This window comes from Salmo salar, chromosome ssa05 (assembly GCF_905237065.1).
Source record: "Salmo salar chromosome ssa05, Ssal_v3.1, whole genome shotgun sequence".
NCBI classification, from domain to species: Eukaryota; Metazoa; Chordata; class Actinopteri; order Salmoniformes; family Salmonidae; genus Salmo; species Salmo salar.
The window spans coordinates 39,852,207-39,869,430 of record NC_059446.1 but is presented as its reverse complement, the minus strand read 5'-3'; the positions used below and the strand labels follow the sequence as shown (position 1 = coordinate 39,869,430).

The 17,224-nt window shown below is 41.5% G+C and overlaps 1 protein-coding gene across 1 annotated transcript in view; it reads right to left on the bottom strand.

Moving 5' to 3' along the window:
* LOC106604840 (pre-mRNA-splicing factor RBM22) overlaps positions 1–17,224 on the bottom strand; it is a 27,628-nt gene extending 10,404 nt beyond the window's left edge. Inside the window, exons 1-4 of the mRNA XM_014199892.2 lie at positions 17,102–17,224; positions 11,547–11,600; positions 11,423–11,452; positions 5,113–5,245 (exon numbers count right to left, since the gene is read on the bottom strand). Of these exons, the coding sequence (XP_014055367.1) occupies positions 5,113–5,245; positions 11,423–11,452; positions 11,547–11,600; positions 17,102–17,155 (271 nt within the window). The 5' untranslated portion in view covers positions 17,156–17,224. The remainder of the gene's footprint in view (positions 1–5,112; positions 5,246–11,422; positions 11,453–11,546; positions 11,601–17,101) is intronic.

The following is a 17,224-nucleotide window of genomic DNA, read 5'->3' as shown; positions in this document are numbered from 1 at the left end:
TTTCACCCTCAGAACAGCATCAATTTGTCAGGCATGTACTCTACAAGGTGTCAAAAGCGTTCTACAGGGATGCTGGCCCATGTTGATGCCAATGCTTCCCACAGTTGTGTTATGTTGGCTGGAAGTCCTTTGGGTGGTGGACCATTCTTGATACACACAAGAAAAATAGTTCAGTGTGAAAAATCCAGCAGCGTTGCAGTTCTTGACACAAACCGGTACACCTGGCACTTACTACCATACCCTGTTCAAATGCACTTAAATATTTTGTCTGGCCCAGTCACCCTCTCCATGTCTCAAGGCTTAAAAATCCTTCTTTAAACTTGTCTCCTCTCCATCTACGCTGATTGAAGTGGATTCAACAAGTGACATCAATAAGGGATCATAGCTTTCACCTAGACTCACCTGGTCAGTCTATGCCATGGAAAGAGCAGGTGTTCGTAATGTTTCACAGTGTAAGTGGTAACGATGAGTTGAAATCCACAACTTAGGCTGACAGTTAATATTATTTTGAGTGTTTCACATAGCCAGCCACGTGGAGTCATGGGGCATAGAAGGCTATTTACTGTGCGTTGATTGATTACTTATATCTCCCTCTCTAACTTTATGCAACAGCTGTCAGAGCAGCTTACTGATCACTGTACATAGCAACTCTAAATAGCACACCCAACTACCTCATCCCCATATAGTTTTTTTTGCCCTTTTGCACCCCAGTATCTCTACTTGCACATCATCATCTGCACATCTATCATTCCAGTGTTGATGCTAAATTGTAATTATTTTGCCTTTATGGCCTATTTATTGCCTTACCTCCCTAATCTAACTACATTTGCACACACTGTACATAGATTTTTCTATTGTGTTATTGACTGTACGTTTGTCTATCCCATGTGTAACTCTGTTGTTGTTTTTGCCGCACTGCTTTGCTTTATCTTGGCCAGGTCGCAATTGTAAATGAGAACTTGTTCTCAACTGGCCTACCTGGTTAAATAAAGGTAACATAAAATAAAAAACTGAACGGTGAGTGTTGACCAGTTTAAAAACAGGTGTTGAACTGACTGAATAAAATCAACCTCCTATATCCCTTTGCCATTCATAAATCATGCAACGTGGTTATATGTCCATGGTATCGCATCGGGACAAGTAAACCAAAGGATTTCCTAGGTTTCCTTTCCTAGGGTGTCGGGGCTTGCCAGGCAGTGACACAAAAGTGAGTGACTAGTCAGTCAGTGTACCTTACCGAATCGGTGAGAGCCATTCATTTGGCTCTTTAATTTGCATAGGCTACTGGTAGGCCTAGGCTTTTTGGTGATTATCTGCAGATAACATTTGATGAAGAATCATCACTGCAGGAACAATGGGTAGTGGAGCGCCTCATTCTGGTCCAAATATGAAAATTAGGGAATCACCTTTCCGAAGAGACAACGAGAATGCCCATCTGTGTGTGTGGTGCGCACATCTGCCACTTTGTGTAGGCGTTAGCGATGATGCTAATGAAAACAGTCTTCTGTTAGAAGAAAAAGCTTTCCCAAAAACCTTCTCAATTAAACATTAACTACAAAGTAGCCTATGCTTACATGGCAGAATGATATGATTATATTCATCAATCCAGTGGGTATATATACACGTTTTGCAAACGCTACCATCACGTGCGCTACAAAAACACTGCTAAAACACCTAGGTGCCCACTTGAATTAAAAGGGTAACTACACCCAAATCAAAAATTCTCCGGTTTTTCCCAGACCTCAAAAGTGGTCTCCTGATGTGGTTTAAGCATTGTTGTAGACTTATACAAAATTAGGTGTTCTATATATTTAAAACATTTTATTTTGAGATCTAAAAAACAAAACCATTAATTTATTTTTCAAGATAATGTGCAGACCACATTTTAAATAAGACTAGGCAAGTCAGTTAAGAACAAATTCTTATTTTCAATGATGGCCTAGGAACAGTGGGTTAACAGATTTGTACCTTGTCAGCTCGGGGATTTGAACTTGCAACCTTTCGGTTACTAGTCCAACGCTCTAACCACAGGCTACGCTGCCGCCCCTAGACAATATCCAAAACGAAGTAACAATAGCCTACACCAGGGATCATCAACTAGATTCAGTTGTGTGCCAATTTTTCTTGAGCGGATGGTCAGGGGGGGCCACATAATAAAAATATATGGAAATATATTATTTTAGACTGCAAATTGACTGCAAGAAGCCTGAAACAGATAATATTTGACTAAAACAGAATAATTTCAAACCTTAATTACTTCTGGGAACACTGTACTGCGTAGGGCGCAGTCTTTCGGATGGGACTTTAAAAACGGGTGTGCTGAATCTTTGTGGTCATTCAAAATCCCATGGCACTTATTGTATGAGTAGTGGTGTTCACTCCGGTGTCATGGCTAAATTCCAAACCTGGCCACATTCCATCATGGCCACCTAATCATCACCCTCATTCCTAATTGGCATATATCACTCCACACCTCTCCACCCGGTAGCTGATATGTGGTGAGAGTTCTGGGGCAAAAGTGGTCACCATGTGTCACTGAGTTGGGTGCTAGACATTGATGGTGGATGAGGTGAATTTTCCCTCAACTATGTAAGGTGCTTTGATTACCTCCGTTGGTAGAGAAGTGCTATATAAATCCAATCAATTATTAGTTTACAATCATCTCTATTATGCATGGGAATACTTGGGAACAGATTTCCGAAACTAAATTCACTTAGAGCTGATTTCCTGTTCCTGTTGTTTTAGTTTTTAATGTCCCCCCCCCCAAAATATATACAGCTCTGGAAAAAATTAAGAGACCACTGCAAAATTATCACTTTCTCTGGTTTTACTATTTATAGGTATGTGTTTGGGTAAAATTAAATTGTTTGTTTTATTCTATAAACTACTGACAACATTTCTCCCAAATTCCCAAGTTATCATTTAGAGCATTTATTTGCAGAAAATGGCAACTGGTCAAAATAACAAAAAAAGATGCAGTGTTGTCAGACCTCAAATAATGCAAATAAAAGAAGTTCATATTCATTTTTAAACTACACAACACTGTTTTAACTTAGGAAGAGTTCAGAAATCAATATTTGGTGGAATAACCCTGATTTTCAATCACAGTTTTCATGAGTCTTGGCATGCCCTCCACCAGTCTTTCACATTGATGTTGGGTGAATTTATGCCACTCCTAGTGCAAATATTCAAGCAGCTCGGCATTGTTTGATGGCATGTGACCATCCATCTTCCTCTTGATCACATTCCAGAGGTTTTCAATGGGGTTCTGGTCTGGAGATTGGGTTGGCTATGACAGGGTCTTTATTTTGACCAGTTGTCATTTTCTGCAAATAAATGCTTTATATAACAATATTTGTATTTGGAATTTGGGAGAAATGTTGTCAGTAGTTTATAGAATAAAACCAAAATGTTAATTTACCGCAAAATATACCTATAAATTGTAAAACCAGAGAAACGGATAATATTGCAGTGGTCTCAATTTTTTTCCAGAGCTCTATGTATGTGTGTATATGTACATACACTGCTCAAAAAAACAAAGGGAACACTAAAATATCACATCCTAGATCTGAATGAATGAAATAATCTTATTATTAAATACTTTTTTCTTTACATAGTTGAATGTGCTGACAACAAAATCACACAGAAATAAATCAATGGAAATCCAATTTATCAACCCATGGAGGTCTGGATTTGGAGTCACACTCAAAATTAAAGTGGAAAACCACACTACAGGCTGATTCAACTTTGATGTAATGTCCTTAAAACAAGTCAAAATGAGGCTCAGTAGTGTGTGTGGCCTCCACGTGCCTGTATGACCTCCCTACAATGTCTGGGCATGCTCCTGATGAGGTGGCGGATGGTCTCCTGAGGGATCTCCTCCCAGACCTGGACTAAAGCATACGCCAACTCCTGGACAGTCTGTGGTGCAACGTGGCGTTGGTGGATGGAGCGAGACATGATGTCCCAGATGTGCTCAATTGGATTCAGGTCTGGGGAACGGGCGGGCCAGTCCATAGCATCAATGCCTTCCTCTTGCAGGAACTGCTGACACACTCCAGCCACATGAGGTCTAGCATTGTCTTGCATTAGGAGGAACCCAGGGCCAACCGCACCAGCATATGGTCTCACAAGGGGTCTGAGGATCTCATCTCGGTACCTAATGGCAGTCAGGCTACCTCTGGCGAGCACATGGAGAGCTGTGCGGCCCCCCAAAAAAATGCCACCCCACACCATGACTGACCCACCTCCAAACCGGTCATGCTGGAGGATGTTGCAGGCAGCAGAACGTTCTCCACGGCGTCTCCAGACTCTGTCACGTCTGTCACATGTGCTCAGTGTGAACCTGCTTTCATCTGTGAAGAGCACAGGGCGCCAGTGGCGAATTTGCCAATCTTGGTGTTCTCTGGCAAATGCCAAACGTCCTGCACGGTGTTGGGCTGTAAGCACAACCCCCACCTGTGGACGTCGGGCCCTCATACCACCCTCATGGAGTCTGTTTCTGACCGTTTGAGCAGACACATGCACATTTGTGGCCTGCTGGAGGTCATTTTGCAGGGCTCTGGCAGTGCTCCTCCTGCTCCTCCTTGCACAAAGGCGGAGGTAGCGGTCCTGCTGCTGGGTTGTTGCCCTCCTACGGCCTCCTCCACGTCTCCTGCTGTACTGGCCTGTCTCCTGGTAGCGCCTCCATGCTCTGGACACTACGCTGACAGACACAGCAAACCTTCTTGCCACAGCTGCACTACCTGAGCCACTTGTGTGGGTTGTAGACTCGGTCTCATGCTACCACTAGAGTGAAAGCACCGCCAGCATTCAAAAGTGAACCCTGCCCTACACTAATTCATACATTGTCAGTAATTTAAAGAGTAAAAAGTAGTCTTCCACCACAACACACTTTTCCAATCCTGGGAGGTAAACTCAATAAAGTATTCAATAATGTTGCTGTCCATTTCAGATGGAATCAAGGCATCACAATGTACCAGAGGCCACTAAAATAGAGGTCCTTTGGCAAAGAATTTCAAACCCAGGGGGCCCAGCTGGCTACTCTACGTACTTGTGGAAAACACTGAGTAAGGTGGTACAGGTAAGGAATCTCTGAATTATATGACGTACCGTACTCCAGGTCAAGCAGACAGGTCTGACAGACGTTCTTCATCTTGCTGCAGGTCTGACACACCTCTGTTTTCTTGAAGCGCATCCTTGTTCCTGGACACCAGCGGAACACAGTGAAAGGACGAGCACAGATCTGAGGGGAGGAGAAGTGGAGAGCACAGAGTTCAGTGTTTCTGCTGCTGTCATTTAGCTGTGGTGCTACGCTTCTTACAACTGCAAACAGCTAGTTTGTATTTTCTTAGCAAGTTGGGCCTAAATCTTGTTAGCCGCTAGGGTTGCACATTTTTGGGGAATATTCAGAGGTGGAAGCTTTCCGTGGGAATGAATGGGAATATATGGAAATTAGCGGAAATATATGCAAATTACTATTAATACCATTTAAAATGTAGATATTGGCATTGGATATACACTGCTCAAAAAAATAAAGGGAACACTTAAACAACACAATGTAACTCCAAGTCAATCACACTTCTGTGAAATCAAACTGTCCACTTAGGAAGCAACACTGATTGACAATACATTTCACATGCTGTTGTGCAAATGGAATAGACAACAGGTGGAAATTATAGGCAATTAGCAAGACACCCCCAATAAAGGAGTGGTTCTGCAGGTGGGGACCACAGACCACTTCTCAGTTCCTATGCTTCCTGGCTGATGTTTTGGTCACTTTTGAATGCTGGCGGTGCTTTCACTCTAGTGGTAGCATGAGACGGAGTCTACAACCCACACAAGTGGCTCAGGTAGTGCAGCTCATCCAGGATGGCACATCAATGCGAGCTGTGGCAAGAAGGTTTGCTGTGTCTGTCAGCGTAGTGTCCAGAGCATGGAGGCGCTACCAGGAGACAGGGCAGTACATCAGGAGACGTGGAGTCCGTAGGAGGGCAACAACCCAGCAGCAGGACTGCTACCTCCGCCTTTGTGCAAGGAGGAGCAGGAGAAGCACTGCCAGAGCCCTGCAAAATGACCTCCAGCAGGCCACAAATGTGCATGTGTCTGCTCAAACGGTCAGAAACAGACTCCATGAGGGTGGTATGAGGGCCCGACGTCCACAGGTGGGGGTTGTGCTTACAGCCCAACACCGTGCAGGACGTTTGGCATTTGCCAGAGATCACCAAGATTGGCAAATTCGCCACTGGCGCCCTGTGCTCTTCACAGATGAAAGCAGGTTCACACTGAGCACGTGACAAGAGTCTGGAGACGCCGTGGAGAACGTTCTGCTGCCTGCAACATCCTCCAGCATGACCGGTTTGGCGGTGGGTCAGTCATGGTGTGGGGTGGCATTTCCTTTGGGGGCCGCACAGCCCTCCATGTGCTCGCCAGAGGTAGCCTGACTGCCATTAGGTACCGAGATGAGATCCTCAGACCCCTTGTGAGACCATATGCTGGTGCGGTTGGCCCTGGGTTCCTCCTAATGCAAGACAATGCTAGACCTCATGTGGCTGGAGTGTGTCAGCAGTTCCTGCAAGAGGAAGGCATTGATGCTATGGACTGGCCCGCCCGTTCCCCAGACCTGAATCCAATTGAGCACATCTGGGACATCATGTCTCGCTCCATCCACCAACGCCACGTTGCACCAGACTGTCCAGGAGTTGGCGGATGCTTTAGTCCAGGTCTGGGAGGAGATCCCTTTAGGAGATCATCCGCCACCTCATCAGGAGCATGCCCAGGCGTTGTAGGGAGGTCATACAGGCACGTGGAGGCCACACACACTACTGAGCCTCATTTTGACTTGTTTTAAGGACATTACATCAAAGTTAGATCAGCAAGTAGTGTGGTTTCCCACTTTAATTTTGAGTGTGACTCCAAATCCAGACCTCCATGGGTTGATAAATTGGATTTCCATTTATTATTTGTGTGTGATTGTTGTCAGCACATTCAACTATGTAAAGAAAAAAAGTATTTAATACGATTATTTCATTCATTCAGATCTAGGATGTGTTGTTTAAGTGTTCCCTTTATTTTTTTGAGCAGTATATTTACCATATCATATGGAGACAGAAACATAAACCTTTAACCTTATGAGTAGACATAATTGCAAATGATTAAATCCTTCCAATAAAAAATAACTACGAATTGAACTTTTATTAAATGAGTTGACTCTTCACATGGGATGATTTCACTGAACAACAAAAGAAAGGGAATATTGAATGATCCTTCACATCTCCCAAAAACATTTTCAACATACAGTTGAAGGTGGAAGTTTACATACACTTAGGTTGGAGTCATTAAAACTCGTTTTTCAACCACTATAAATTTATTGTGAACAAACTATAGTTTTGGCAAGTCAGTTAGGACAACTTTGTGCATGACAAGTACTTTTTCCAACAATTGTTTACAGACAGATTATATCACTTATAATTCACTGTATCACAATGCCAGTGGGTCAGAAGTTTACATTCACTAAGTTGACTGTGCCTTTGAACAGCTTGGGAAATTCCAGAAAATTATGTTATGGCTTTAGAAGCTTCTGATAGGCTACTTGACATCATGTGAGTCAATTGGAGGTGTACCTGTGGATGCATTTCAAGGCCTACCTTCAAACTCAGTGCCTCTTTGCTTGACATCAAAATCCAAAGAAATCAAACAAGACCTCAGAAAAAAAATTGTAGACCTCCACAAGTCTGGTTCATCCTTGGGAGCCATTTCCAAACGTCTGAAGGTACCACGTTCATCTGTACAAACAATAGTACGCAAGTATAAACACCATGGGACCACGCAGCCATCATACCGCTCAGGAAGGAGATGCATTCTGTCTCCTAGAGATGAACATACTTTGGTGTGAAAAGTGCAAATCAATCCCAGAATAACAGCAAAGTACCATGTGAAGATGCTGGAGGAAAAACAGGTACAAAAGTATCTATAGCCACAGTAAAACGAGTCCTATATCAACATAACCTGAAAGGCCACTCAGCAAGGAAGAAGCCACTGCTCCAAAACTGCCATAAAAAAGCCAGACCACAGTTTGCAACTGCACATGGGGACAAAGATCGTACTTTTTGGAGAAATGTCCTCTGGTCTGATGAAACAAAAATAGAACTGTTGGGCCATAATGACCATCGTTATGTTTGGAGGAAAAAGGGGAGGCTTGCAAGCCGAAGAACACCATACCAACCGTGAAGCACGGGGGTGGCAGCATCGTGTTGTGGGGGTGCTTTGCTGCAGGAGGGAGTGGTGCACTTAAAACAGATGGCATCATGAGGACGGAAAATTATGTTAACATATTGAAGCAACATCTCAAGACATCAGTCAGGAAGTTAAAGCTTGGTCGCAAATGGGTCTTCCAAATGGACAATGACCCCAAGCATACTTCCAAAGTTGTGGCAAAATGGCTTAAGGACAAAGTCAAGGTATTGGAGTGACCATCACAAAGCCCTGACCTCAATCCCATAGAAAATGTGTGGGCAGAACTGAGAAAGCGTGTGCGAGCAAGGAGGCCTACAAACCTGACTCAGTTACACCAGCTCTGTCAGGAGGAATGGGCCAACATTCACCCAACTTCTTGTGGGAAGTTTGTGGAAGGCTACCCGAAACGTTTGACCCAAGTGAAACAATTTAAAGGCAATGCTACCAAATACTAATTGAGTGTATGTAAACTTCTGACCGACTGGGAATGTGATTTAAGAAATTAAAGCTGAAATAAATAATTCTCTCTACTAGTATTCTGACATTTCACATTCTTACAATAAAGTGGTGATCCTAACTGACCTAAGACAAGGAATTTTTTTATTGGATTAAATGTCAGGAATTGTGAAACATTTAGTAAATGTATTTGGCTAAGGTGTATGTAAACTTCTGACTTCAACTGTACATCTCTAAAATGAGAGTCTATAAACTTTAGCTTTGGTTGTCTTCCCCAGGCTTCCATGTCTTCTCCCTGGACCTCCTCAATGTCCACCTTTTGAACATCAGACTGAGGCCTCCTCTTCACTGTCCAACCTTGTTGAGGATGGCTCATTGCCAGGCCACCAATTTTTCAACCCTTGTATTGGTCAGCCTGTTGCGTGCTTTGGTGTGTGTGTTCCCAAACAAGGACTAGTTGCGCTCTGAGGCAGCTGATATTAGTGGGATTTGGAGGATGATGGCGGAAACAGGGGAAAGAGCCTCAGATCCACAAAGTCCCTTCCACCAGGTGGCTGATGATAGGTTGGCACGACTGCCATATTGTACCTCCATCCCAAAACCCTTGCTTAGAGGTTTACTTCACCAGACGGCCAAGAACCTTGCCCTCATCCAGACACCATAGGCCTTGTTGATCTCTGCACCAGACAGGATGCTCTTGCCAGCATACTTAGAGGTCCAACATGTACGCTGCGGCGTGTATGGGCTTCAGACAGAAGTCTTCAAGCTTGTTGATGCATTTCAGAACTGCAGTTTCCTCTGCTTGGAGCAACAGTGAAGTAGGCAGGGCAGTACAGATTTCTTCTCTTACATCTGCAAGCAGAGTCTGAACATCAGACAGGATGGCATGGTCTCCCTCAATCCATGCAATGGCTACTGCTATAGGTTTCAGGAGTTTCAGGCAGCTTACCACTCTCTCCCAAAATACATCATCCAGGAGGATCCTCTTAATGGGGCTGTTCATATCGGCAGACTGTGATATGGCCATTTCTTGGAGAAACTCCTTCCCCTCCAGGAGACTGTCAAACATGACAACACCACCCCAAAGGGTGTTGCTGGGCAGCTTCAATGTGGTGCTCTTATTCTTCTTACTTTGCTTGGTGAGGTAGATTGCCGCTATAACTTGATGACCCTTCACATACCTAACCATTTCCTTGGATCACTTACAGAGTGTATCCATTGTTTTCAGTGCCATGATGTCCTTGAGGAGCAGATTCAATGCATGAGCAGCACAGCCAATGGGTGTGATGTGAGGGTAGGACTCCTCCACTTTAGACCAAGCAGCCTTCATGTTAGCAGCATTGTCTGTCACCAGTGCAAATACCTTCTGTGGTCCAACATATGATTTGGCACAGTATTTGCAAATGTACACAGCTTTTCCTTCTACATTAGCTGCAGTGAAATGTCTCCACACATCAGAGAGTTAGCGCCTGTGGCATTTTCCTGTAAAGATTAGAGAAAAAATAAAATACAATTCCATGTACAGATATAGTTAAGCAGTTAGATTAAAACAACTCCTTTGTAAGATAAATGTTTAAAAATGATACACTCCTCAGTTAGCAGGCTCAAGCAAGCTGAAATCCACACGGTAGCAAAAACTAACTAGCAGAAATTGTTAACAGTTAGAAATGATTTAAACACACTTTACTGTAGGCTACTATTTACTAGTTGACAAAAAATTGTCATGAAATATATTCACCCCACCCAGTATTGTAATTAAAACTTACCAGAAAGCATGTAGTCATTGGCTCAGACAGTGTAGTAGTGTGGGCTCAACAGCATCTCATTGTGCAAGAGCTTGAGAATCAGCTGTTCATGTGATGGAAGACTGCACTGTACATGTGATGGAAGAATGCACTGTACATGTGATGGAAGAATGCACTGTGCATGCAGAGGGTTGCAATTCCATTTAATTGGGGACAGTTTAACCAAAATATGCCACAAGACCTAGAATTGCCATGTGTATCCCACAAAAAAGTTTCACTGTTATAAGCTAACTTTTTTGATGAATTTAAGCAAAATTTCCAAAATTCCCAGGCTTAACTTCCCATGGAAAATTTCCTGACCCTTCGCAACCTTATTAGCTGCTAATGCTAATCGCTAGCTAATAATTGTACTGAGAGCAAATGTAATTAACTATACAGTCTGATAATACCTGCGATGGTTTATACCTAAATCAGTATGTTTGTGCATCCGTATCTTCTAAATCAAAGAGGAATACACAAAGCATGAATACGTTAGCTATATGAAGTAAGAGAAAACATTCAACGTAGCCAAAAGATTATAGGGTCCCCTAGTAAACGCAACACTGGTTCCTACCCTGTCACAGTAACTCCTCCCTGACATTTTCATTCGTTGTCAGGCCAAACACTGTATTCGAAGTGCCCACTATTATATTGTAACTATAGAATTAGAATCATCATTCTATTTCCATGATTCCAACAGTTCGATTGAGACGCATCCAATGCAATTTTGTTTTATTAAACTGACAGATTTTTATGGGTATTTTTTATTATTATGCTAATTAGATTTCCTCTAGCTGTAGAGAGACTCTAGGGGGTTAAACATGGCCATTGAACATAGTGGCAGGGCCCCATGCAATATTTCCAGATATGCAGAACACTTTATTCACTGAATACTGCGCTTCCTATTTTGCATAAGAGGAGTAAACTGGAATAATGAGTTATATTACCTTGCATTCTTTCCCATACTTCTCTTTGCTCTGTTAAAGAAAACATGAGTATAAAATTGAGGATTCTGCAGCAAAAGTTTACATTTCAAATAAGTGCAAATACAAACTGGAAAGAAAAACTCACCATTCGGATATATGGATTTTCCCCCAAACATGTCTGACACAGAATTGGGAAATCCTGGAAGAAAATACAAAAAGGTTAATTAAAACATAAGTGCATCCAACACAGAGCAATCCCGGTCTATTGTAACAACCCTTCGTGGTTTCTCTGGTCACAAGCTACACATTCTCACATTTCTTGCTTGACCCAGTGTGTACTCTGGCCATATGCTACAAGTGCTGGACCCAGTAGCACCTACTTTACCATCTGTTGGAAGATGTGGTTTCAGTCAAACTTCTAACCTTTCAGGTCTTCAATATCAACCACCTCATCAGAAAGCCTAAATATAAGCCTATCCTGAGAGCACAAACTTCCTGTGTGAAGGTTTGGGTTGCAGGGTTCACACCCAAGAGAGAGAGTAAGGTGAGTGTTTGTTTACTTTTTTAAATGTATTTATTTCACCTTTAGGTAGGCAAGTTGAGAACAAGTTCTCATTTACAATTGCGACCTGGCCAAGATAAAGCAAAGCAGTTCGACACATACAACAACACAGAGCTACACATGGAGTAAAACAAACATACAGTCAATAATACAGTAGAAAAATAAGTCTATATACAATGTGAGCAAATGAGGTGAGATGAGGTACAGGGAAAAAAGGCCATGGTGGAAAAGTAAATACAATATAGCAAGTAAAACACTGTAATGGTAGATTTGTAGTGGAAGAAAGTGCAAAGTAAAAATAGAAATAACAGGGTGCAAAATAAATAAACAATTAAATACAGTAGGGGAAGGGGTAGTTGTTTGGGCTAAATTATAGATGGGCTATGTACAGGTGCAGTGATCTGTGAGCTGCTGACAGTTTACAAGTGTGTTTTGAGTTAGAATCAAAATACTAACGTAATAGGCTAATATTTCTGGAGGCTCTACAATGACAAGAGATAACATACAAAATTAAGTCTGATGTATGCAGGCCAGACCTATTAGGCCTATATGGGAACTGGAGGCATATAGAGAGAAGTTGGCAAAAGAGAGGATTGTCCTCTAAAGTCAACCCGGAATACCATCTGTGCAACCTGACAGTACTTCTCATGGCTGGTTGATGTGTCAGGTCGCTTTCGCGTAACCGGTTGTAACTGAACCCCTAAAAGATAGGGCTCAACATCCTTACAATTCATACACTGCCAGTTCACATGAGCCTGTCCTATTCTATGTGATGGTTATTGAGGGACCCCTTTTCCTCTGACTGTCCAAGTCGTGTGTACATATTAGTCAATATAACTATATCTCCCCTGTCTCTAAGCTGATGTGCCCAATGGGACAAACAAGCACAGCTGAATTTATAAAGAATTGACGTGTGGCAGCCTAGGGAAACCCTTCAGTGTCAAATTGTGGTGATTTTTTATATAGTTCTGAAAATTACAAAATGTCCAAAATTCAGATATTTTTAAATCACTGAGATATCTTTAACAGAGGCCATGCTGAGCTTTTAAATATGACTTCAGCCAAAAAGTACAAACTGAGAAAACATTCAAATATTGCACGACATTGGTTTTCATATTTCACTTAAAAAGCACCAAAACTCAGCTTGACTGTTTCAAAAGAGATTGTCACTAAATTTATAATTTTTTTAAAACTGCATTTGCTGGCATTGTTTGCATTAAATAATCATTACTATAACTAATTATTCTACTTTACAATAATAGACAAATATTTGAATTGAAGCCAAATATGTAAATTAGAGGTCGACCGATTATGATTTTTCAATGCCGGTACCGATTATCGGAGGACCCCAAAAAAAACCGCTGCCGATTAAATCGGCCGATTTTTTTGTATTTATTTGTAATAATAACAATTACAACAATACTGAATGAACACTTTATGTATTATATTAAGTTAAAATAATACATAAATAAAGTCAATTTAGCCTCAAATAATGAAACATTTTCAATTTGGTTTAAATAATGCAAAAACAAAGTGTTGGAGAAGAAAGTAAAAGTGCAATATGTGCCATGAAAGAAAGCTAAGGTTTAAGTGCCTTGCTCAGAACATGGGAACATATGAAAGCTGGTGGTTCCTTTTAACATGAGTCTTCAATATTCCCAGGTAAGAAGTTTTAGGTTGTAGTTATTATAGGACTATTTCTCTCTATACGATTTGTATTTCATATACCTTTGACTTTTAGATGTTCTTATAGGCACTTTAGTATTGCCAGTGTAACAGTATAGCTTCCGTCCCTCTCCTCGCTCCTACCTGGGCTCGAACCAGGAGCACATCGACAACAGCCACCCTCGAAGCAGCGTTACCCATGGAGTAGTTGTTCCCCTTGCTCTACAAGTCTCAGAGCGAGTGACGTTTGAAACGCTATTAGCGCGCACCCGCTAACTAGCTAGCCATTTCACATCGGTTACACCTGCCTAATCTTGGGAGTTGACAGGCTTGAAATCATAAACAGCGCAATGCATTGCGAAGAGCTGCTTGCAAAACGCACGAAAGTGCTGTTTGAATGAATGCTTACGAGCCTGCTGGTGCCTACCACCGCTCAGTCAGACTGCTCTATCAAATCATAGACTTAATTATAATATAATAAACACACAGAAATACGAGCCTTAGGTCATTAATATGGTCGAATCTGGAAACTATCATCGCGTTTTTTCTTTCAGTGAAATACGGAACCGTTCCGTATTTTATCTAATGGGTGGCATCCCTAAGTCTAAATATTCCTGTTACATTGCACAACCTTCAATGTTATGTCATAATTACGTAAAATTCTGGCAAATTAGTTCGCAACGAGCCACGCAATGAACGCAAGAGCAGTGACACAATTTCATGTTAGCAGGCAATATTAACTAAATATGCAGGTTTAAAAATATATACTTGTGTATTGATTTTAAAGAAAGGCATTGATGTTTATGGTTAGGTACATTGGTGCAATGACAGTGCTTTTTTCACAAATGCGCTTGTTAAATCATCACCCGTTTGTCGAAGTAGGCTGTGATTCGATGACAAATTAACAGGCACCGCATCGATTATATGCAACGCAGGACACGTTAGATAAACTAGTAATATCAACCATGTGTAGTTAACTGGTGATTATGTTAAGATTGATAGTTTTTTATAAGATAAGTTTAATGCTAGCTAGCAACTTACCTTGGCTTGTTGCTGCCCTCGCGTAACAGGTAGTCAGCCTGCCATGCAGGCTCCTCGTGGAGTGCAGGTGGTTAGAGCGTTGGACTAGTAACCAGAAGGTTGCAAAAACGAATCCCCCCTGAACAAGGCAGTTAACCCCCGTTCCTAGGCCGTCATTGAAAATAAAAATGTGTTCTTAATCTGACTTGCCTAGTTAAATAAAAGGTGTAAAAATTAAAAAATATATATTTTTAAATTTAAAATAAATAAAATTTAAAAAATTACCAATGAATTTAAAAAAAGTACATTTTTTTAAAGAAAATCAGCGGCCAAAAATACCGATTACCGATTGTTATGAAAACCTTGTTTTTTTATTTAAAAAATAATTCGGCCCAAATTAATCTGCCATTCTGATTAATCGTTCAACCTCTGATGTAAATGTTATATTTCAGTTATTATATTTTTTTTTATACATTTGCACACACAAAAACTTTTTTCTTTCTCATTATGGGGTTTTGTATGTAGAATGAGGAAAGAAACTTCAATCCATTTTACATTTACATTACATTTAAGTCATTTAGCAGAATAAGAATAATGCATTTTAGAATAAGGTTGTAACGTAACAAAATGTGGAAAAAGTCAAGGAGTCTGAATACTTCCCAAAAACATTATCCACCAGCTTCTTTGGCATTATCACTTAACCCCCCCCCAGAGGTTTGTGATACATGGTCAATATACTACGGTTAAGGGCTGTGTCCAGGCACTCTGTGTTGCGCATAAGAACATCCCTTAGCCGTGGTATATTAGCCAGATACTACACCCCCCCTCGGACCTTATTGCTTAAATATACCACAGCTTTCAGACAATAAGCAGTCAGGGCTTAAAACACCCAGTTTAGAGTGGCTTGTATTTATGGATGCCATGTGAAGTCAGGATTCCCAAAAAATTAATAAAAACCATTTATCCTGCATAAATGTCATACTTTCAACCTCTTGCGAATTGTATCTCACAGGAGAAAGCATCCGAGAGAGCAAAACAGCACCCCTCTGTCTTTCTACGTGTAGGCCATTTATCTGACGCTGTCTGGTCCAAACGAGTAGGACATTGCTGTAGGACATTTGGTCCTGGCACACCAAAAAAAAAAGTGTAAAGGGAAGCCAGCTTGGATTTGGCGTCACTCCTTTCAAATCCCATTGAGCGCATGTCATTGACAGAAAAACTGGAATTGTTGCACCTTGTTGTGTTAAATTAGCCATGGATAGAGATAGTGATTTAGACTGTTAGGCAGGTAGCCTAGGACAACAAAAAATAAATGTAGTGTATGTCAGAGTGATAGACCGTTTTGTCAACATGAGGATGGCGGCATTGGCGTTTCTCTACATGTAGGGTGAGTGAACATGCGTTCTGAACCATGGACAGCCACATCATATTTAGCTTACTTTGTTTGGACTAAATTGTTTTTGCTATATTTTAGTTGTCACTGTATTAGACTAAGCAGAGCTGATTTGATTATGTTCAAATATTGAAGGTGAAATGGTGCTGGAATAGTGGAGGCAGCGGCAGTTCTTTGCGACTTGCTGTAACTCTGTGGTTCTAAATCAAATCCAATGTTATCGTCACATGCACTGAAAACAACAGGTGTAGACCTTACAGTGAAATGCTTACATTACAAGCCCTTAACCAACAATGCATTTAAGAAAAAAAAAAAAGTGTTAAGTATTTACTCAAATAAACTGAAGTAAAAAAATAAACAATTAAGGAACAACAATAAAATAACAGTAGAGGGGCTATATAGAGGGGTTACCGTAGAGTCAATGTGCGGGGTCACAGGTTAGTCGAGCTAATATGTACATGATAAAGTGAGATAAAGTGACTATGCATGGATAACAAACAGTCTATGACTAGGGTGGCTGGAGTCTTTGGTAATTTGTAGGGCCTTCCTCTGACGCCGCCTGGTATAGAGGTCCTGGATGGCAAGAAACTTGACCCCAGTGATGTACTGGGTCGTACGCACTGCCCTCTGTAGCGGCTTGAGGTCGGAGGCCGAGTAGTTGCCAAATCAATTAGTTGTCTTATCGTCTCGGCCTTTTTTAGTCATATATATAACGGTCGCAAGCATATAAATTAACAGGGGGTGGCTACCCCGGTGGTTTTACCCACGCACCACTACTGCCAGTTTATAATAAATTTAAACAACTAAACCAAATACTATTAATTACCCCTTTCACCTGTGGCAAACGGCTTCTAGTTGGCTAGTTATCTAGCTAACTTCCGACACAGCCATGCTTGCGCTACTAACGTTCGCTAGTTGACGTTAGCCTTTGGTAGAAAATCATGATTCACATACTGAAGTGTTGGCAAAGTGAAATTAATTACGGCCTTAGTTTACGGTTTCATATAGCCTCATTTTCCAGGTTATAATATACACATTGTTTCTACGATGTAATACTTACCGCGTCTTCCCAATTCTGTCTGTTGTATGTGTTAGCTCCTAGGGACGTCGCCATTTTTGCTTGTGGTAGTAAAACACAACCCTACCGCGCATGTACCGCCCCGACAATGAATTCACATCCCAT